Source organism: Mesoplodon mirus, assembly GCF_964341445.2.
Source record: "Mesoplodon mirus genome assembly, chromosome: 18".
Lineage (NCBI taxonomy): Eukaryota > Metazoa > Chordata > Mammalia > Artiodactyla > Ziphiidae > Mesoplodon > Mesoplodon mirus.
This window is the reverse complement of record NC_138994.1, coordinates 17,785,022-17,805,650: the sequence shown is the minus strand read 5'-3', so window position 1 is coordinate 17,805,650 and position 20,629 is coordinate 17,785,022. Positions and strand designations below refer to the sequence as shown.

Here is a 20,629-nt window from a genome sequence, read left to right as displayed (position 1 = left end):
TGCCCAGCTGCAGCCCTCCTCCGACGCCAAAGGCCTTGATTCTGGAGGCACCACTGGGAGCCAAGAAGATGGTCCAGTGGGTGACACACCTCCTTCCCAGTTCCTACCCCGAGTCCCAGCCCCCCCAGGGGAGGAGTGGGGGTGGGAACAGCATGCAGAGAGGACACAACTGCGCAGGAACAGAATATAGCTCTCACTGAGCACATCACCTTCAGTAAGAACCATCTAGACCAGCATTTTGAGTGCTTACGACGGGCCGGGCCTTGTTCTAAGGGCTTCATGTGTGTGGTTATCTTATCCAAGTGGGTACCATTGCTATTCCCATTTTATAGTTGAGGAAACCGAGAATCAGAGAGCTTAAGTACCTTGCCCAAGGTTACCTAGCTGTTAAGATATAGAGCCAGGATTTGAACCCTGGCAGTCTGGCTTCAGGGCCTATACGCTTCACATCTTTGCCGTCCTGACTCTACTTTTGCTTCCCCAGCCCTTCTTGGTGAGGTGGGTGGGAGTAGTGGCCTCATTTCAGATGAGGATGCTGAGGCTGTAGGGTGAGATGGCCCACCACGCTGGGACCAGCTTGGGCCTCTAGGACTGTCTGGTTCTGATGACTGCTTTTTGCTACCTGGAATCTTGTCCCCTGATGGAGAGAGGACAGGTAGGCGGGGCGGGACAAGTGCCAGCCTCCTGGCCAGCCTGACACCTCCCCACCCAACCCCGCCCCCAGGCAGGACCACACCATCGTGGACACGGTGCTGATGGCGCCCCGCTCGGCCAAGCAGGCCCTGCTGAAGCTGACGGAGAAGCATGTGGAGCAGGGGGCCTTCCATGAGCTCAAGGTGGCCCCTGGCTACTACACCCTCACTGCAGACCAGGGTAGGTGGGCAGGCTCCCTGTGCCCCTCCCTCTCACCTCCCACCCCTGTGCGGCCCCCTGACCCCCATCTGACGGCTCCCCACCGCCCGCCCAGACGCCCGGGGCATGGTGGAGTTCCAGGAGGGCGTGGAGCTGGTGGACGTGCGGGTGCCTCTCTTCATCCGGCCTGAGGACGATGACGAGAAGCAGCTGCTGGTGGAGGCCATCGACGTGCCCGTGGGCACTGCCACCCTCGGCCGCCGCCTGGTCAACATCACCATCATCAAGGAGCAAGGTCGGTCAGGGTGGGGGGAGCAGGGGGGCCCAAAGGGAGGCTCTGGGGTCCCTTGTTCCTCCTCGAATCCAAGTGGAAGTGGGGCCTGGCCGTGTGGCCTAGGCAAGTGACTTAACCTCTGAGCCTTGGTTTCTCCATCTGTAAAATGGGTATCAGGCTCTTGTGAGGAGTGTGTGGCTCTACATCTCCGCACAGTGCCTGGTAGTAAGCACTCAGTGTGGGAGCTTCTCTTATAATCACCAGAGGGTGCTACGTCCTCCTGGAGCCATTGCACATCCCTCTCCTTGTTCTTCCCCTATGGCCCTTGAACTTGGGAGACTGAATGGGGCCCCCCTAGGATGGCAGGGCATCAGAGCAGGAAGGGGACTGGGGCCTGCCTCTGCCCAAGCCTATCTAGAGGGGTGAGCAAGGCGTCACACCACTGTCGCCCACGGTGCCTTCCTTGCTGGTTCCTCGGGGAACCTGGACTTGTTGATAACCATTTTTCCGGCGCCCGGAGGGTCTATTCTGGTCCCTGACCCCTCCTCCCCACCTGCTCCAGGACCCCAGGACTTAGGCCTACTCTGCCCCAGCTCTCAGTCTCAGCTCTCATGTCTGGTCTTTCCCCTGCCCGGCCTCCTTTCTCTGCGCTGACCCTTCCAAGATGTTAGTTGGACACTGTTCCAGCCTTGTCAACTTTTCCTGGAAGACTTTTCCAGCCCCTTCCTCTGCCCTTCCCCAGAGAGGGGTGACAAGCAGACTCCTGGAGTCTGGGCTGGGCTGGGCCAGAGGGAGGGCGGGGGCTGAGAAGGGACTGTGGCCAAGACCCCTGACCAGCGCCTGGCTCCTTGCAGCCAGCGGGATCGTGTCCTTTGAGCAGCCCGAGTACTTGGTCAGCCGCGGGGAGCGCGTGGCCCGCATCCCCATCATCCGGCGTATCCTGGACAACGGCAAGTCCCAGGTCTCCTACTGCACGCAGGACAACACAGCGCAGGGCAACCGGGTGAGTCTCCACCACGGGGTCAAGGGCACATCCCAAGGGCCCGGCGCAAGCAGGACATGGCAGCTGCCTGAGTCTCTGGATGCTGATGGTGCCGCTGGCTGGCCTCCCAAGGACATGTCCACCTGCCCGGCCACCCTGCAGCAGGGGTGTCTTGCGCACCAAAAGTGCCAGTGACGCCCTGAGTAAGGTCTTATCGTGTCCAGACCATCCGTGTCCCCCTCCCAACATCCCAGGATCCACCAGGGCAGCCAAACTCTCCACAGAGAAATAGACACCTCCGTCTGCCCCTGTCCAGGGACTCTGGGCTTCTTGACGTGGGATCACAGACTCCATGTCCCTGGGCTGTCATTGCCGGGCAGGTCCTCTCTGGGCCGTGCCACAGGAGCAGCCCTTCAGGGCAGGGAGGGCCGTGTGGTAGGGCAGTGTCCCCTTTATCACTGGGCCCCAGTCTCAGGGAACTGCCAAATCCAGGTGGTGGATGTGCTTGGTTTGGCTTGCAGGTCTGTTTGTTTTTCTAAATTTACTACCAACATTTTATGTTTTTTTTTTTTTTGGCCACACCGCATGGCTTGTGGAATCTTAGTTCCCCAACCCAGGGATCGAACCCGAACCCGGGCCCATGGCAGTGAAAGTTCAGAGTCCTAACCACTGGACCGTCAGAGAATTCCCTATTGCCAACGTTTTTTTAAACTAATTTTTATTGGAGTATAGTTGATTTACAATGCTGTGTTAGTTTCTGCTGTACGGTGAAGTGAATCAGTTATACATATACATATATCCACTCTTTTTTAGATTCTGTTCCCATATAGGTCATTACAGAGTATTGAGTAGAGTTCCCTATGCTATACCGTAGGTTCTTATTAGTTATCCAGTTTATACCTATTACCAACATTTTAAAACTAAAAATATTCACATCAAAACTTCACTCAAAAAGTAATAAAGTCTAGTCTCACTGGCCCACAGGCCCAGCCCACTTGGCAATCATGGGAGCAGGTGTGCACTCAGAAGAGCCTGACACACACCTATTCTCTTTCTTTCTTTCTTTTTTACGCCCTATTCTTCTTTTTATTGGTAGGAACAGTTCTCATTACTGCTCCAGTGCTCCAAAGAGGAATTTGTATGCCCATAACTTTTCACTGAATATGCCATATTATGGAGATTCTGGCTATCCTGTTATGCTTTTATAAAGATCCTTTGGTACTGAACTATTTTTTTTTTTTTTTTTTTTTGCTGTACGCGGGCCTCTCACTGCTGTGGCCTCTCCCGTTGCGGAGCACAGGCTCCGGACGCACAGGCCCAGCGGCCATGGCTCACGGGCCCAGCCGCTCCGCGGCATATGGGATCCTCCCAGACCGGGGCACGAACCCGTATCCCCTGCATCGGCAGGCGGACTCTCAACCACTGCGCCACCAGGGAGGCCCCTGAACTATTTTTAAAAACATTTTACTTCTCAACTTTTTGTTTTGAAAAGCTTCAGCCTACAGGAAAATGGAAAGACTAACAAAATTAGCACCCATTTACCCTTTACGTAGATTGACCTTGCTTTCTCTCTTTCTATATAGATGTATATATGCATGTGTGTGTGTGTGTGTGTGTGTATATATACTTATTTATAGCTCTATAACTGTAGAGAGAAAGGGAGAGAGAATGTGTTTGGTTTACTTTTGTTGGCTGAACTATTCAAGGTAAGTTGTAGACATCATAGAGACCCTAAACCCTTCTGCAGGCACCTGCTAAGAACAAGTGCACTCTACATGACTACGACAGAATTATCTAACTTAAAAAATGTCAGGGCTTCTCTGGTGGCGCAGTGGTTGAGAGTCCGCCTGCCGATGCAGGGGACGCGGGTTTGTGTCCCGGTCTGGGAAGATCCCACATGCTGCGGAGCGGCTGGCCCCATGAGCCATGGCCGCTGAGCCTGCGCGTCCGGAGCCTGTGCTCCGCAACGGGAGAGGCCACAACAGTGAGAGGCTCGCGTATCGCAAAAAAAAAAAGAAATGTCACACTGTCCTCATAACTAATAGTCCATATATATATATTATATATATATTATATTATATTAATTAATTATAATAATTAATAATAATTAATCCTTTAATCTAGAATAATTCCCCGGCTTTGTCTTTTGTCACCTGGACATTTTTTTTAATATAAATTTATTTATTTATTTATTTTTGGCTGTGTTGGGTCTTCGTTTCTGGGCAAGGGCTTTCTCTAGTTGTGGCAAGCGGGGGCCACTCTTCATCGCGTTGCGCAGGCCTCTCACTATCGCAGCCCCTGTTGTTGCGGAGCACAGGCTCCAGACGCGCAGGCTCAGTAATTGTGGCTCACGGGCCTAGTTGCTCCGCGGCATGTGGGATCCTCCCAGACCAGGGTTTGAACCCGTGTCCCCTGCGTTAGCAGGCAGATTCTCAACCACTGCGCCACCAGGGAATCCTCTCACCTGGACATTTTTGAAGCATCCCCCCTAGGTCAGCTGTCTTGCAGGCGACTCCTGCTTTTCTTTCTGGGTTTTTGTAGCGTTTGAGTTTGTCCCTCTCTGCACAGCGCGGCTGGCTAGCAGTGCCTGGAATTGAATGTTAGTTTGCAGTGCCACCCAGTGGCGTCATGTGATGGGAGCTCAGGAAAGCTCTGGGGCATTGGGGGGGAAAAAAAAAAAAAGCTGGAGATGTTGGAAGCACCGCCCCCGGGAGGCAGGGCCTGGGGGCTGGTGGGATCCAGACTTCAGAGCCCCAGTGCGGGGAACAGTTCCTCCCTCCCTGTCTGGGGCCTGCAAATCTCAGCTCCCCCGGCTGAGTGCCTGCCTGTATGGGACCCTCCATATCTGCATCCCTGTCTCTGTGCCTTGGTTCAAATCCTGGTTCCACCACAACTACCTGTGTGAACTTGGGCAAGTTTCTTCACCTCTGTGTGCCTCAGTTTCCTCATTTGTAAAATGGGGACAATAATATCTCTACCTCACACTGCCCTGAGGAGCAAATGAGCTAATATTTCTAATGTGCTTGATGCGCAAGAGGTGTTGTAGAAACATGAGTCATTCCGTGTCCATGTGGGACAGTCTGTGTGTGGGGGTCTCTGCATTGTCCGTGAGGTTGGGGTGGGCTGTGTGGCCGTTACTCATTCTTCCAGGCCTGGTCTGACCCTGACCCTGACCCCTTCCCACTCCCAGGACTACATCCCCACAGAGGGCGAACTGCTATTCCAACCTGGGGAGACCTGGAAGGAGCTGCAGGTGAAGCTCCTGGAGCTGCAGGAGATGGACACCCTTTTGCGGGGCTGCCAGACCCGCCGCTTCTACATCCAACTCAGCAACCCCAAGTTTGGGGCCCGCCTGGGCCAGCCGCAGTCTGCCACTGTCATCATTGGGGACCAAGGTAGGCAGAGTCTGGAGTCAGCCTAAGCGGGGCTGGGGGCTTCTTGACAGTCTTAGCAAGTAAAAATACAGGACGCTCAGTTAAATTTGAATCTCAGATAAGTAACAACCACATTTGTAGTATAAGTATATCCCATGCACTATTTGGGATGTACTTATCCTAAAAAAGGGTTTGTTGTTTATCTAAAGTTCCAATTTAGCTAGGTACCCTGCCTTTATCTGGCAACCCTACTCTCAATCAGAGAGGCTGGGGTCATGCGGCCACCGGCCTGCTGCTGGCTGTGAATCGCACCACTAAGGGCCTTAGCCCTTTGACTTCAGCCTTCATTCCAGCTAAAATGCAGGTGTTCCCAGAAGGGGTGAAACAGTTCTTATGGGTCCTGAGAACTGTATAGTGGGGTCTGTGAGCCCACCCGGAGAGGAGGCTTGCTGAGAAGATGGGGCAGGAGGCGGAGTCTTGGGGTCCAGGAGTGACGGAGGGCGTTGGGAGAAGCCAGGTGTTCTCACGTGGGACACACCCTTGGCTGCCAAAGGGAGAGAGAGAGCAAACTCCTTCCTCCTTCTCATCCCTCCAGAGACCCTCCTGGGCCCCCCAAGTTTGGCAGGATGCCCTGTGCTTTACTAATGGGGGCACCAGCCCTCTAGAGACCCCCTTTGGTAGGTCTCAGTTGAGGGGGATGCAGGGAAGGAGCGTTGGTGTTTAACTGGGCTTCTGGCGCCCCCTGGTGGCGATGGTGGGTTCCTGCCCCCCTCACAGCCGCGGGGTGACTCAGCTGGCTGCCCTGCCCTGGCTTTTGACCCACTACAGATGAACTGGACGGGAACTTAATGGGCCAGACCCTGTCATCACCCCTACTCCCCCGGGGTGACCTGGATGCCCCACAGAACCCCAATGCCAAGGCCGCCGGGTCCCGGAAGATCCACTTCAACTGGCTGCCCCCTCCTGGCAAGCCAACAGGGTACCGGGTAAGGTGCGGGGCGATGAGGGTGGTGGATGAGGAGGCTGGGCACATAGTGGGGAGGTGGGCCACCCGGGGGGAAGAGGGCCCTTGAGGGAGAGGAGAGGGCATGCTTGGCCTCAGTGGACGGGGGAACCCCCCTCTGTGCCCCGGGGCAGAGGCGAGTTCCTGGACTGTGGCCCCACCAGCCCAGAAACACCACTGCTCCGCCCCAGCCCTGCTGTGTGAACCTGGCAGGTCACTCGGTCCTGTCTGTGCGCAAAGCGGGTAACAAGGGCAGGGCTCAGCGGAGGAAGGATCAGCTTTGCCAGCTGCTCCCCACTGACCAGCCCCGCCCCGGGAGCAGGTGAAGTACTGGATCCAGGGTGACTCTGAGTCCGAAGCCCACCTCCTCGACAGCAAGGTGCCCTCAGTGGAGCTCACCAACCTGTACCCGTATTGCGACTATGAGATGAAGGTGTGCGCCTACGGGGCGCAGGGCGAGGGCCCCTACAGCTCCCTGGTGTCCTGTCGCACTCACCCGGAAGGTGAGGCCTCGCCTTTCTGTCCATCCACCTGTCTGCCCCCCGGCTACCCTGATGCCAGCGTGCCCAGCCCTGTCCCCCGACCCCCTAGAAGTCTGCCCCCTCTCCGCGGCTAACAGCTCTCTTCCTGCATCCCCTCCCCCTCCAGTTCCCAGCGAGCCGGGGCGTCTGGCCTTCAATGTCGTCTCCTCCACCGTGACCCAGCTGAGCTGGGCTGAGCCAGCCGAGACCAATGGCGAGATCACGGCCTATGAGGTCTGCTATGGCCTGGTCAACGAGGACAGCCGTAAGGATCTGGACCTCTCCTTCTGCCCCCAGGGAGGAGCAAAGAGTGGGAGGAGGTCCAGCGTCCTGGTCAGTGGATGAGCCCGTATGTCTGACTGCCTGGGGCATCGTTAGGTTTGTGGTCAGGTTTGGGCTGAGTTGCATTCCAAAGCCAGGCCCAGAAGCTCCCAGGGCAGGTAGGGATGGAGGGCCTGAGATTATATATGTGCAGTGGGGTCACAGGTCCAGGGCTGCCTGCCCACGCAGGTAACTAAAATGGCTCAATTCTACACGGTTCTCTTAGGGCCAGAGTAGAGTTGACAGATTTAGCAAATAAAAGCAGAGGACGCCCTGAACTTCAAACAGACAATTTTTCTAGTACATTTCATGCAATATTTTATCTGGCAGCCCTAGGCCAAAGCACCTGGCAGAACTGTTATTTTTCTCCCAGTCCTGGAAAGGGGAGGGACCACCCCTGCCAGTTGTCAGGATGAGAAACTATTTGAGGGAACTTGGTCCCACCTCTCGCCTGGTGCAGGGCCCTCCTCCTTGCGCTCTCACCTCTGTTTGGCCCATCTCAGGGATGGAGAGCTTACCACCCCCAAATAGGACCCGTGGACCCTAAAGTGAGTCAGGCTTAGCATCCCCAGGGTGGCCCAACAGGGCAAAGGGCAGCAGGATTGTTCTGGGTCTCAGGCTCCTTGCTCTTTACTAGCCTGGCTGACTAAGCACAGCCTTCTCAGCAGCTGCATCACATCCTTGGCTCATTCTGAGTTTACAACACCTGGTCCACCCATGGACCGCTGTCAGGAAATGTTTTCTGACCCAGCCTTTAACCCCAGGAATGACTGATGGTTTCAGCCCACGGCGTTAGCCTGCTGAGGCCTCCGCTGTGTCACAAATGTGTGAGGTGGGCCCAAGGGCATCAGCAACTTTGGGGTGGCCCCCTTCCCTTCTCCCCCTGGTGGACAGGGATGGGAGAGGGCAGTTAGAGACCTCCCCCGGCTGACAGCCCAACATCAGCGAATTTTTGGAGCACAGCTCTTTACTTACCAAACAGCATCAAGGGACTTCCCTGGTGGTCCAGTGGTTAAGAATCCATGCTTCCACTGCAGGGGGCACGAGTTCGATCCCTGGTTGGGGAATTAAGATCCCGCATGCCACGCGGTGGGGCAAACAAACAAACAGCATCAAGCTTAGCAGGTGTTGTTTTTCCAGAGCCCTCCTTTGGACCCCTTGGAAACTGGGACATTTTCTGGTCTCCCAGACGTCTTCCAACATAGAGGGCCCCCATCTTGTCACATGGGGTCCCAGGCACCGTAACTTGCTCAGAGCAGCCTGGGGTCTCTTCCTCCTCTCTCCCAGGGCTTGTGTCCACCCTTCCAGGTGTGGCGGAGGAGAGCTGTTTCCCCTCTGCTCTCGCCCTTAGCTCTCACAAGCCTCAGCCTGTCCTCAGGTGCAGGTTCAGGCCTGCCTCTCTCCTCCCGTCCTTGCCCAGGTGACCAGGGAAGCCATGCATTTGGGATTTGGTTGTGGACAGTGAGGCACAGGTGGTGAGGGCGCCCAAGCCTCTGGAGCCAGTGTCACACACAGACGCACATGGACGCAGGACCCTTTACCAACTGGTAGAGGTGACAGTGGGGCCGACTTGAGTCTAGTCTTGTCTCTGCCACTTAACTTAGCGATGAGCCGCATGGAGCCTTCTCTAAGCCAGTCCCACCCAGGTTCTCAGGGCTTGGCATGCAGCTGGGGTTCAACAGTTGCTTGCTCCCTGACTCGTTCCCCAAACTCCTGGGTGCAGCTCAGGGGCTGTGCGACAGTCCTGGTGCACCAGAGGCAGGGACCAGGCCAGAAACTGGATGACCCCTCTGAAGCACTCTCCCTGTCCCAGGACCCATCGGGCCCATGAAGAAGGTGCTGGTGGACAGCCCCAAGAAGCGGACGCTGCTCATCGAGAACCTGCGGGAGTCCCAGCCGTACCGCTACACGGTCAAGGCTCGCAACGGGGCAGGCTGGGGGCCTGAGCGGGAGGCCATCATCAACCTGGCCACCCAGCCCAAGCGGCCCATGTCCAGTGAGTGGTGGGTGGGAGGCACAGGGCAGACGCGGGTGGGCAGGAGGCCGAGGCTGGGGCCCTGGCTCACCCGCTCCCACCCTGCAGTCCCCATCATCCCAGACATTCCCATTGTGGACGCCCACGGTGGGGAAGACTACGAAAGCTTCCTCATGTACAGCGATGACGTGCTCCGCTCCCCGACTGGCAGCCAGAGGCCCAGCATCTCTGATGACACTGGTGAGTGGGCCTGGGATGCCTGCGAGGAAGGTGGGGGTCCTGGGTAGAGGATGGGGCTGTCACTGGTGTCCAGAGAGAACCAAGGGGCCAGTGAGCACTGGGCATGAAGGTCACACCAGAAGTCCCCTCTCAGCCCCAGACGAGCATCTACAAAGCCAACGGTTTGGCAGGCACCACACTGGCTCTGGATACAGAGGGGACAAAGCCGACATGGCCCGAATGAATCGTGTGCACGTCTGTGTGTGAGGACAGGCAGACAGACATGTGCTTGGGGCACATGCACACAGGCTCATGCACATGGGACTGGAAACACAGTTTTGAGACCGGAGGGCTCACCAGCAGTGCCATGGAATCAGGCCACCTGCCAGGGACAGGGCCATGTGGGAGGAGGCAGGCCTGGCTCTGGGCCCACAGAGCAGTCTCCCCACACTGGCCCTGTTCCTCCTCCTTCCTTGATTCCTGTACAGTGTGATGCAAAGAGCCCTCGACTGGGACTCTTGGGGACTCAGTTTTAGCTCTGGCTCCACTGCAGGAATTCAGATGAATCACCCTCTCTGCGCCTGTTTTCTGATCTGTGAAATGGAATGCCAATCACACACTGCCATTAGTGAAAATCCTTCAGGATTTGTATTTTCTTCCATCCTTGCCTATACCAGGCCTCCACGGTGTCCAACCTGGGTTTAAGGAACCCAAGCCCAAGGGTCTTAAGAGTTTTGAGGGTCTGAAGTAAAGAGCAGCTGGTTCGCATCAGGTGCCCCAGCTCAGCTACACTACACTTCGCTGCCTGTGACGCACTCTGGCTGCTGGAAGTGCCCCTGGGAGGCCGGCAGGGGAGAGCTCACGCCCTCCGTTATCCAGACGGGAAACCAAGGCTCAGAGCAGGGAGTCCTCACGGCTGGCGACAGAGCCCAGGCTCTGGTCCAGGGGTCTCCCCTCGCCAGCTGCAGCCCGGGCCGCCCTCTTCCACCTCTCGGGCGAGGGCCTCGCCGGCCACCGGGCTCCCCGGCACACACCCGGATCCCAGAGAGCCAGAGGACGGGTTCCCGTCACAGCGCCGCCCGCCTCCTCCCCCAGCCCCTCTGCGCAGCCGCCCGCGCCCCCCGGCGGTGCCAACGCGGCCCTTCGTTGTTCCCAAGGCGGCAGCGGCTGGAAGTTCGAGCCCCTGCTGGGGGAGGAGCTGGACCTGCGGCGCGTCACATGGCGGCTGCCCCCGGAGCTCATCCCGCGCCTGTCGGCCAGCAGCCGGCGCTCCTCCGACGCCGCCGAGCCGCCCCGCGGGCCCCTGGATGACGGCGCCGCCAATGGGGGCGCGCGGGGTGCCGGCGGGGAGGGAGGTGACCGGCCTGCCCTGACCCGCACCCACCTAGGCTCGCTGGTTTGCTGCCTCTGGGCTCCAGCCAGAGCCCACCGCAGCCAGGCTGCCCGGCTGCCACCCCAGAGCCAAGGGACCCCAAGGCAGGCTCTGGGGCTCTCCCCAAAGCTGGACTGCCCCCAACCTTCCAAGTCTGTTGTGTCTAGGGCAGGCCCTGGTGCCCAAGGAGACCCCTCAGAGGCCTCAGGGGACCCAAGGGCAGGCGTTTGGGCTCTCTCCAGGGCAGGGCCAACTGCGGGGGCAGTGAGTCCCCAGCTGAGGTCAGCGGCCGTCCATAGGGGCGTCCTGCCAGGCCACAGGACCTGAGTTGCAGACGCCTAGGGGGCCCTTGGACTCCTCCAAGGACCTCTGTCCCTGGCGGGCCAAGGGAAGCAGGTTGTTTTTATGCCAAGGGCCCCCAGAGGGTAGGTAATCCAGGGAATTCCCAGGGCTGCAGCCTGCCCCGAGGGGCTCCAGGTCTGGTGCGGGCCGGTCCGGTGACCCTGCTCTACCCCACAGAGCACCTGGTGAACGGGCGGATGGACTTTGCCTTCCCGGGCAGTGCCAACTCCCTGCACAGGATGGCTGTGAGCAACACAGCCTACGGCACCCACCTGAGCCCACACCTGCCCCGCCGCCTGCTGAGCACGTCCTCCACCCTCTCGCGGGACTACCACTCGCTGACCCGCCCGGAACACTCGCACTCTGCCACGCTGCCCAGGGACTACTCAACCCTCACCTCCCTCACCTCCCAGAGTGAGTACTCATCACCTTCCCTGCCCTCCTCTAATCCTTCCTCTCTTCCAGCTCCTGGAGGCTCGGGCTGCTGGCCTGCCGTCCCCCTCCTGCCCATCCTCTGACATGCACACTCCCTGCCCTCTCACTCTTGTTTTGTCCTGCCCTAGGCCTCCCTCCCATCTGGGAACACGGGAGGAGCAGGCTTCCGCTGTCCTGGGCCCTGGGGTCCTGGAGTCGGGCTCAGATGAAGGGGGTCCCCCACTCCGGGGACTCAAGAGACTCTATAATCCTGGCTGGGCAGCCAGCAGCACCCTCTTGGGGCTCAGGTAGTACAGGGGTGGCCATCCTGTGCCTCCACAGCTGTCCTGCTGCATCTGTCACCCATCCACCCACCGCCGCCGCTGCCCGTGCCACCTCACCCTCCATTCCATCCACATCAGCGCTGGTGCCTAACGCAGCTTCCGTCCTCTGGGGGTGCTGGGTTGGGGTTAGGAGAGGGGCCAGGCCAGCTGAGGGTGGGGGCCGGCTGACTCACGGGCTCACCCCCTCGGCACAGGCAGGGCCCGCATCCATGTCCTGCACAGGACATTCAGGAGGTGCTGGGTGGCCTGGACAGGGTGTTGCAGGGTGAGTGGGCCACCTGGCCAGCAGTCAGTGCAGGCGCCACAGCTGAGGGCGGTCAGGGCTAGAACTAGGACTCCTGCCCGGACACCCGACACCGGCTGACTGTGGCCTCCTGTCCCCAGGCTCCCGCTTGGCTGCAGGTGTGCCCAACACACCCACCCGCCTGGTGTTCTCAGCCCTGGGACCCACGTCTCTGAAAGTAAGCTGGCAGGAGCCGCAGTGTGAGCGGGCGCTGCAGGGCTACAGCGTGGAGTACCAGCTGCTGAATGGCGGTGAGGCATGGCTGCTGTCGGGCTGACACATGGGGACACCCGACTGTCAGGAATCCACCCAAGTCCCTTGAACACTAATGCTCCCCCCCTACCCCACCTTTCTGAGAGAGTCTCTCTCTTCTAAGACTCCCACTGCCTCTTCTGATGAATCCTCATCCATCTCTCCCTAGGCCTCTCTCCAGATCATTCCCACTGCTAGGTTTTACCTAACAAGGCCTCACCGGCCTAGGGACCCAGGGCCTCTGCCGGCCTATGAGATGTCTTTCCAGGAGTTGGGAAGTGGCACTTCCGTGGGCAGACACACTCGCGGCAGCATGATCTGGGCCCATAAACAGCCAACATACACAGATGGGATCTCAGGTTCCACTCATCCCTTGTGTAGCGTACAACCTGAACAACCAACTATACAAGGCTGACCCCACCTGTACCCAAGCCACAGCTAATGCTGGGCGGGTGGTGGGTAGGTCTTGACAGTAGCCTAGGGAAGGGGTGGGATCAGGCCGGGGATAGGAATAAGGAACAATGCTGCTCTGCTACCTGCCTCCATCCCCACCCAGGTGAGCTGCATCAGCTTAACATCCCCAACCCCAGCCAGACTTCGGTGGTGCTGGAAGACCTCCTGCCCAACCACTCCTACGTGTTCCGCGTGCGGGCCCAGAGCCAGGAAGGCTGGGGCCCAGAGCGCGAGGGTGTCATCACCATCGAGTCACAGGTGCACCCACAGAGCCCACTCTGCCCCCTACCGGGTGAGTCGCCCCCCCACCCTGACAGTTGTCCCCTCATCTTGTACCCACAAACCCACCCACCCACCCACCCACCGACACTCTTCCTCTGCTGTCCCCAGGCTCTGCCTTCACTTTGAGCACGCCCAGCGCCCCAGGCCCACTGGTGTTCACAGCCCTGAGCCCAGACTCTCTGCAATTGAGCTGGGAGCGGCCGCGCAGGCCTGATGGCGACATCCTCGGCTACCTGGTGACTTGTGAGATGGCCCACGGAGCAGGTGCTGCCCGCCCCAGGGTCAGGGGGACCAGGGGAAGGGTGGAGGGAGAGCCACTGAGGCTAAAGGCATCTTCCCTGCCCAGAGCCAGCCACCACGTTCCTGGTAGATGGCGACAGCCCCGAGAGCCGGCTGACGGTGCCAGGCCTCAGCGAGAACGTGCCCTACAAGTTCAAGGTGCAGGCCAAGACCACCCAAGGTTTCGGGCCGGAGCGTGAGGGTATCATCACCATCGAGTCCCAGGATGGAGGTGGGCTGCTTCACCCCTTCCTCACCCGCACCCCTTCTGGCCACGCCTTCTCCCGGCCCCACCCTCCGACTGGCCCCTCTGCCCACTCCAGGCTCCTTCTCACAGCTGGGCAGCCACTTGGGGCTCTTCCAGCACCCAATGCCAGGAGAGTACAGCGTCACCACCACCCACTCCAGCACCACTGAGCCCGTCCTACTGGGTGAGTTACCCGGTGGGGGCCCCTGGCTCTCCCAGGGGAGCACAGCGCCAACAGAGGAAAGGGGGTTGGGGACCCAGGTGGACCCTTCAACACCTCTTCCCCTGCAGACGGATTGACCCTGGGGTCCCAGCACTTGGAAGCCCATGGCTCCCTCACCCGGCACGTGACACAGGAGTTTGTGAGCCGGACACTGACCACCAGTGGAACCCTCAGCACCCATGTGGACCAACAGTTCTTTCAGACCTGAGCCCCTGAACCCCACCTCCTCTCCCTGGCGCTGCCTCAGCTACGCCATCCTTGGACCCCTGGCGACCAGCCCACCCGCATGCTGATCACAGGGCCGGTGCCTCTGGCCACAGAGCCAGGGGGTAGGTGTCCTCTGGGAGGCATGAAGTGGTCCCGGAAGGCCCTTCGGCTGCCCTCCTACCCTGGGCCCAAGCCCATTTGTAACCAAAGAGCTAGGACCAGCGTGACAAGGTCCCAGCTTTGTTCTGCACTTAATAAAAGAGTTTGCTACTGCTTGGCTCTGCCCTGTCCATGTTTCTGGGGCCTGCCCAGAGCAGGGGAGCAGTTATTATACCCACCTTTCTCTGATGCCCAAGCACACATCCACCTCTGGAGACAGGCATGTATCAGAGCCAGAGGTAATACAAGTTTATTGAGCACCCAGGTTGGAGGGCAGGCCTGCCGTGGGCCGGCCTGGGAGGGCCTCACAAGCACAGCACCTGGGCGCCGTCGGCCGCCTGGGAAAGGTAGAAGGTGGCGGTCCCGCTGTACTGCCCCTGTAGGAGGGACAGGTGGGGTGGGGTCTGAGCACAGCACGGCCCTGGGAACCCATCTCTCCCGCTCCCCCCAGTCTCTGGCACCTGCCCACCTGGATGTGCTGCATCACTAGGGAAGCAGCGGAGGCCTCCAGCAGCGTCACCGTGCAGCCACCAAAGCCACCGCCTGTCATGCGGCTGCCATAAACCCCGGGCGCAGAGAGCGCAGCCTCCACCAGCTGATCCAGCTCGGGGCAGCTCACCTCGTAGTCATCCCTGCAGAGAGGACAGGGGGGGAGGCGGGAGGCCTTGAACCAGCCCCATCCGGCACAGCGGACAGCCTGTGACCAGGAGGTGCTGGGCACCTGGGGATCTCACCTGAGCGAGCGGTGACTCTCCACCATGAGGCGGCCGAAGGCTCTGTAGTCACCGCGGCTCAGGGCGGCTGCTGCCTGGGCTGTGCGCTGGATCTCGCCCACCACGTGCCGCGCCCGCCGGAAGGCCTCCCCACTCATCAGCTCCCTGCCAGCTGGGGCGGAAAAGGAGTCAGCAGATCTACCATCCACCGCCTCTGGGCCCCTGTGGACGTGGAGGAGGGGCACGATGGCTCCAGGGCGCTGGCTGGGGGGGGTGGGGGCATCTCCAGTTTGAGACCTGGTTCTGACCAAGCTGTGGGTAGAACCTCGGGTTGGTGACCAAGGTTTCAGAGTCTCCCCTCCTCGACTATAAAAGGGGACACCCGCCTCATTTGGCGTGCAGGGAAGACTGAGTGAGCAGACACGTGGAGTGCTCCCAGCAGGGTGCCTGGCACACAGTGGGTGCTCGATAACCAGCAGGAGTTTGTGAGCCACAACTACTGAGGCCCGCACTCCTAGAGACCATGTTCCGCAACAAGAGAAGCCACCGCAGTGAGAGGCCAGCACACAGCAACGAAGAGTAGCCCCTGCTCGCCACAACGAGAGAAAACCCGTGCACAGCAACAAAGACCTAATGCAGCCAAAAATATATAAAATTAAATTAAATTAAATTAAAAAAATAGATACCACAAGCCATGCAGCATGGCCAAAAAAAAAAAAAAGTTATGTTTTGATTTTGTGATCCTACTCCTAATAATCTAATCCTAAGAAAATAGGAAGAAAGTGCAGAGAAAGAATTATGTATAAAAATACCCATCAAAAAAAAAAAATACCCATCAAGGGGGCTTCCCTGGTGGCGCAGTGGATAAGAATCTGCCTGTCAATGCGGGGGACACAGGTTTGATCCCTGGTCCAGGAAAATCCCACATGCCGCGGAGCAACTAAGCCCGTGCACCACAACTACTGAGCCTGCGCTCTAGAGCCCGTGAGCCACAACTACTGAAGCCCGCATGCCTAGAGCCTGTGCTCCGCAACAAGAGACGCCATCGCAATGAGAAGCCCGAGCACCAAAACGAAGAGTAGCCCCCGCTCACCCCAACTAGAGAAAGTCCGCGTGCAGCAACGAAGACCCAACGCAGCCAAAAATAAAAACAAACAAACAAAAAAAACCCATCACAGGGACTTCCCTGGCGGTGCAGTGGTTAAGAATCCACCTGTCAATGCAGGGGACAAGGGTTTGAGCCCTGTTCCAGGAAGACCCCACATGCCGTGGAGCAACTAAGCCCATGAACCACAACTACTGAGCCTGTGCTCTAGAGCCCGCGAGCCACAACTACTGAGCCTGCGCGCCACAACTACTGAAGCCCACGCACCTAGAGCCCGTGCTCCACAACGAGAAGCCACCGCAATGAGAAGTACGCACACTGCAACGAAGAGTAGCCCCCACTCGCCACAACTAGAGAAAGCCTGTGTGCAGCAACGATGACCCAATGCAGCCAAAAATAAATAAATTTATATATAAAAAAAATCCATCACGGTGTTAGGTATGATTACCAGAAAATGGTTAAGTACATTACAGTGCACCTAGATGCTGAAATGCTACGTAGCTTTAAAAAGCCATGTTGATGACAGGCCTTTCATGACATAGAGAAGGGCTCTGAGACAATGTTAAGTAAAAAAAAAAAAAGGGCAGGTGGCAACACTGCATATACTCAACCTTGAGAATACAGATGTTGAAACTAACATAACATTGTAAGTCAAGGATATTTCAATTAAAAATTTTAAAACTGGGACTTCCCTGGTGGTACAGTGGTTAAGAATCCGCCTGCCAATGCAAGGGACACGTGTTCGAGCCCTGGTCCGGGAAGATCCCACATGCCGTGGAGTAACTAAGTCCGTGCGCCACAACTACTGAGCCTGCGCTCTAGAGCCTGCAAGCCACAACTACTGAAGTCCACGTGCCACAGCTACTGAAGCCCGCACACCTAGAGCCCGCGCTCCGCAACAAGATAAGCCACTGCAATGAGAAGTACGCGCACCACAACAAAGAGTAGCTCCCGCTTGCCACAACTACTGAAGCCCATGCACAGCAACGAAGACCCAACGCAGCCAAAAAGAAAACAATTTAATTAATTAATTAAAAACAAATACAGATGTAGAAAAACACTGGAAGGAAATATACTAAAATGCTAATAGTGGCTATCTCTGGGTAGTGATCTTATAGCTTGTTATTTTCTTCTTTGTACTTTTTTTTTTTTGGCTGCGTTAGGTCTTCATTGCTGCGCACGGGCTTTCTCTAGTTGCGGCGAGCAGGGGCTACTCTTCGTTGTGGTGTGTGGGCTCCTCACGGTGGCTTCTCTTGTTGCAGCGCACGGGCTCTAGGCATTCAGGCTTCAGTAGTTGTGGCTTGCAGGCTCTAGAGCGCAGGCTCAGTAGTTATGGCCCACGGGCTTAGCTGCTCTGCAGCATGTGGGATCTTCCCGGACCAGGGCTCGAACCCGTGTCTCCTGCATTGGCAGGCGGATTCTTAACCACTGCGCCACCAGGGAAGTCCTCTTCTTTGTACTTTTCTGTATTGTCTACGGTGGATACTTAATCCTCACATTAGAAAAAACAATATGGAGATTTCAAGCAGTCCTAAGTCAGCAGTGTTGGGGGAGTGGGCAGAGCTTGGCAGAGGTCCCTGGAGGTAAGGGGATGTACATCCAGGTCAAAGCCACAGCGAGAGCCCGGCAGCCCCCCTCACCCCAGGGTGGCCAGCCATCTCCAGAACACAGTGCACCCAGCCAGCTCTCACCCTCCAGCTCCTCCAGCTGCACCTCACGAAGGCTCTCCTTGCCCAACGCCTGGGCCACTTCTTCACACTGGCGCCGCCTCAGGGGATACTCGCTGGAGCCCAGTGAGTGGCGGACGTTGGAGTTGGTGATGAGCACAGCCAGCTTGGGATCCAACAACGGCACCAGGCTTGTCTCCAGGGACCTGGGATAGAGATGGAGCCAGGAAGATGACAAGGCCAACCATCTGTTTGCCGCACATGTTTCGTCCAGGAGCTCCTACGAGGTGGGAGGGGACAAGGGGAGCCCCTGACCTGCAGTCAATGAGCAGCGCGTGGCCTTTCTGCCCCAGCAATGCGATGAGCTGGTCCATGATGCCACAGGGCACCCCTGCGAAGCTGTGCTCAGCCCGCTGACACACCTGGGCCCGGGCGGCTATTGTCCCCGAGTCTGCAGCACAGGGCAAGGTGGGAAGGCTGGGGCCCAGGAGGGGGCACTAGGGGTGGGAGGGTGGGAGCAGCCCCCAAGGTGTCCAGTGATACTCCAGGGAGATTCCCTACCCACTCCCCCAAAGCCACAATTGGGGTAGGAAGTTCTGATCACAGGACCTCAGGGAAGGAGGGCTGCGTGGGGAGCTGGGGTCTAGGAGGTACCTGGGCAGAGCTGCTGCAGGAAGGTATACGTGGCCACTTCCAGGGATGCTGAGCTGGACAGCCCACCCCCTAGGGGCACTGAGCTGACCACCACTGCACTGAAGCCAGGGAGGGGGGCAGCTGCAGGAGAAAGAATGGATGATGGTAAGACGGGCCATCTGGGAGGATGAGCACAAGAAGGGCATGTATTCTGGTACAAAGGAGGCAACTGCCTGGCAGCTGCTTCCGGGGAAATGTGTCTCAATTGTCAGAGGCCACCAACCTGCTGGGCCAAGGGGTCCGCCGCCCTCCATCCTCCAACCCTGAGGTTCCTGGGACACAGTCTCCTAGTTCTCCTGGCTTAGGGCTCTGGAGACCCACGGGCTGGGGTTTGAACCCTGACTCCTCCAATCATGTCATGGGCAACCCAGGGCAAGTTCTAGAACCTCTCGGGGCATCAGTCTCCTCACCTGTACAATGGGGATGCTCCACCTTGCATGCCTACCCCACAGTGGATTAGATGAGCTGATGAGCTTTGTGGCTGAGAGACAGGAATTTGACCCAGGCCTGGGCCCCATACCTGGGTAGTGCTGAATCACTCCCTTGACGTAGTTGGCCCAGTGGGGGACCCCAGGCTCCAGTGGCCGCTGGGTTGTGGGCAGGGGAAACTGCAGCCGCCGGGGCTCATCGGCATCCTCAGAGGTGGTAAGGAGGGAGATAAGCCCATCTGCCCGGGGGCTGCCCACCAGCACAGTCCCAAGCTCCAGCGCCTGGCGGAAGAAACAAATAGTATGCAAAACTTCCAATACCAAGGGGCCAGGGACAGACAAGGAGGTGACCTCCAGGCTCAACATGAAGGGAATGGGGAGTGTCTCAGGGAAGAGCCTGCATGTTCACCTGGCCTTGGGGGGCTTGGGTCCCACCCCATAGGTCTTCAGGGGCAGGGCCAGTGCAGACCTGGACTCTGCCCTAAGCGTGGGCTCCTGGCTGTGGGTCAATAGGAAAACAGAATCAGACGAGCTCTTTCTGACGCCTTCCCATTTTGGAAGATGCACAGGGGGATGGACATAGCCCCAGGCTAAGGCAGCTCCACCTCAGCTGTGTGACCTTGAGCAGATCACTAGCCCTCTCTGTGCCTCCATTCCCTCCTCTGCAAACTGAACGGGCTGGACCAGGAAGCTTAGGGCTACTTCGCCTCGGTTTACAGTTGGGCCCCCTTCCGCATTCCCCCACAATCTGAGGTGGCTCCCAAGGAGATGGCGAGGATCAGCGGTCCATAGCCTACTTCCTCGCGGATTCCCCGTTTCCTCGCTTCCAACGTGTGAAATGCCCCGTCCTAGGGTCTCTCCCACGTGCTCGTCCCCCACACTCGGCTGGAGTAAAAGTTCGGGGCGGCCCGCCCAACAGTGCACGCGGGGAGATGGCGCCTCCCGCGCAGCCCCTCACCATGGGCAGCACCAGGCCCTGGTTGTAGTCCGTGTGCTCCCCGATGAGGTTGACGCGGCCCGGGGCCGACACGGCCAGCTCGGGCTCGGCCCCGAACTCCTCCAGGAAGGCTCTCCGGGCCTTGGCCAGCAGCTCCCCGGGTTGGCGCTGTTCGGAAGCGGCCATGACACTCACCCTGCGGCTCTGCCAGGCGCAGTCGGGTCGGCTCGGGATGCTCGGGGCGGAGCCGCGCGGCGTCGGCTCACACAGCGGCACGCACCGCCCCAAATCGGGCCGCGCTGGCCCCGCCCCGCCTGCGGTTCCGGCCCAATCCACCAGCTGGGCGCGCGGGGCGGGCCGGCGGCGGGCTTTCCAAAGAAGTGCTGGGCGCTCAGCGGGGTGGGTATTGGCGGGCCCGGGAGATCTGAGCTGCTCTTTCCTGGCCCTGGTGCCCCTCTCTGTGTCCACACCCATCCACCCAGCCATCTACCCAAGCCGGAGCAATAGAGCTGGCCTCCAACACCTGGGTTTCCCAAAAGGATCTCCTAGGTCCTAAAGTCCTGCAACTGTGAGAGGTCACCAGCCTCTGATCATAAATCTGTAAGAGGGCAGCCAGACAATCAGTGTAAATAGAAATCAGGAAAGCCAAGTTTGGTGGAGTCACTTTCTACAGGCTTCTTTTCTAGAGTGGACCTGCTGTCCCAGCTC

At 58.4% G+C, this 20,629-nt stretch overlaps 2 protein-coding genes across 4 annotated transcripts in view; one reads left to right on the top strand and one right to left on the bottom strand.

The window, feature by feature from the left end:
- ITGB4 (integrin subunit beta 4) overlaps window positions 1–14,492 on the top strand; it is a 31,294-nt gene extending 16,802 nt beyond the window's left edge. Inside the window, exons 24-40 of one of the 3 annotated variants that reach the window (XM_082603645.1) lie at window positions 725–873; window positions 968–1,147; window positions 1,981–2,129; window positions 5,299–5,503; window positions 6,311–6,468; window positions 6,808–6,988; window positions 7,134–7,271; window positions 9,141–9,323; window positions 9,411–9,542; window positions 11,413–11,649; window positions 11,799–11,957; window positions 12,378–12,527; window positions 13,085–13,273; window positions 13,372–13,527; window positions 13,610–13,774; window positions 13,866–13,973; window positions 14,081–14,492. In XM_082603645.1, the coding sequence (XP_082459771.1) occupies window positions 725–873; window positions 968–1,147; window positions 1,981–2,129; window positions 5,299–5,503; window positions 6,311–6,468; window positions 6,808–6,988; window positions 7,134–7,271; window positions 9,141–9,323; window positions 9,411–9,542; window positions 11,413–11,649; window positions 11,799–11,957; window positions 12,378–12,527; window positions 13,085–13,273; window positions 13,372–13,527; window positions 13,610–13,774; window positions 13,866–13,973; window positions 14,081–14,220 (2,779 nt within the window). In that variant the 3' untranslated portion in view covers window positions 14,221–14,492. Of the gene's footprint in view, window positions 1–724; window positions 874–967; window positions 1,148–1,980; window positions 2,130–5,298; window positions 5,504–6,310; window positions 6,469–6,807; window positions 6,989–7,133; window positions 7,272–9,140; window positions 9,324–9,410; window positions 9,547–10,685; window positions 10,877–11,412; window positions 11,650–11,798; window positions 11,958–12,377; window positions 12,528–13,084; window positions 13,274–13,371; window positions 13,528–13,609; window positions 13,775–13,865; window positions 13,974–14,080 lie in introns of all 3 variants that reach the window. The other 2 variants (XM_082603647.1, XM_082603646.1) reach the window with 2 other exon arrangements.
- A 111-nt stretch (window positions 14,493–14,603) lies between these two features.
- GALK1 (galactokinase 1) lies at window positions 14,604–20,167 on the bottom strand. Its single transcript, XM_082603644.1, has 8 exons — window positions 19,943–20,167; window positions 19,077–19,266; window positions 18,518–18,637; window positions 18,179–18,314; window positions 17,888–18,069; window positions 15,113–15,263; window positions 14,848–15,010; window positions 14,604–14,755 (listed from the first exon to the last, which is right to left on the bottom strand). The coding sequence occupies exons 1-8, from the start codon at window positions 20,105–20,107 to the stop codon at window positions 14,684–14,686; spliced, it is 1,179 nt and encodes a 392-aa protein (XP_082459770.1). The 5' UTR covers window positions 20,108–20,167; the 3' UTR covers window positions 14,604–14,683.
- Window positions 20,168–20,629: the final 462 nt, after the last annotated feature.

Bases quoted from the DNA above. Each gene is read 5' to 3' on its own strand.
- GALK1 (XM_082603644.1), bottom strand. From the start codon at position 20,107: ATGGCCGCTTCCGAACAGCGCCAACCCGGGGAGCTGCTGGCCAAGGCC. The intron at 18,638-19,076 runs GTATGGGGCCCA...TTTCTCCTGCAG, and splicing joins AGTGATTCAGCACTACCCAG to CTGCCCCCCTCCCTGGCTTC. The intron at 15,011-15,112 runs GTGAGATCCCCA...TCCTCTCTGCAG, and splicing joins GAGAGTCACCGCTCGCTCAG to GGATGACTACGAGGTGAGCT.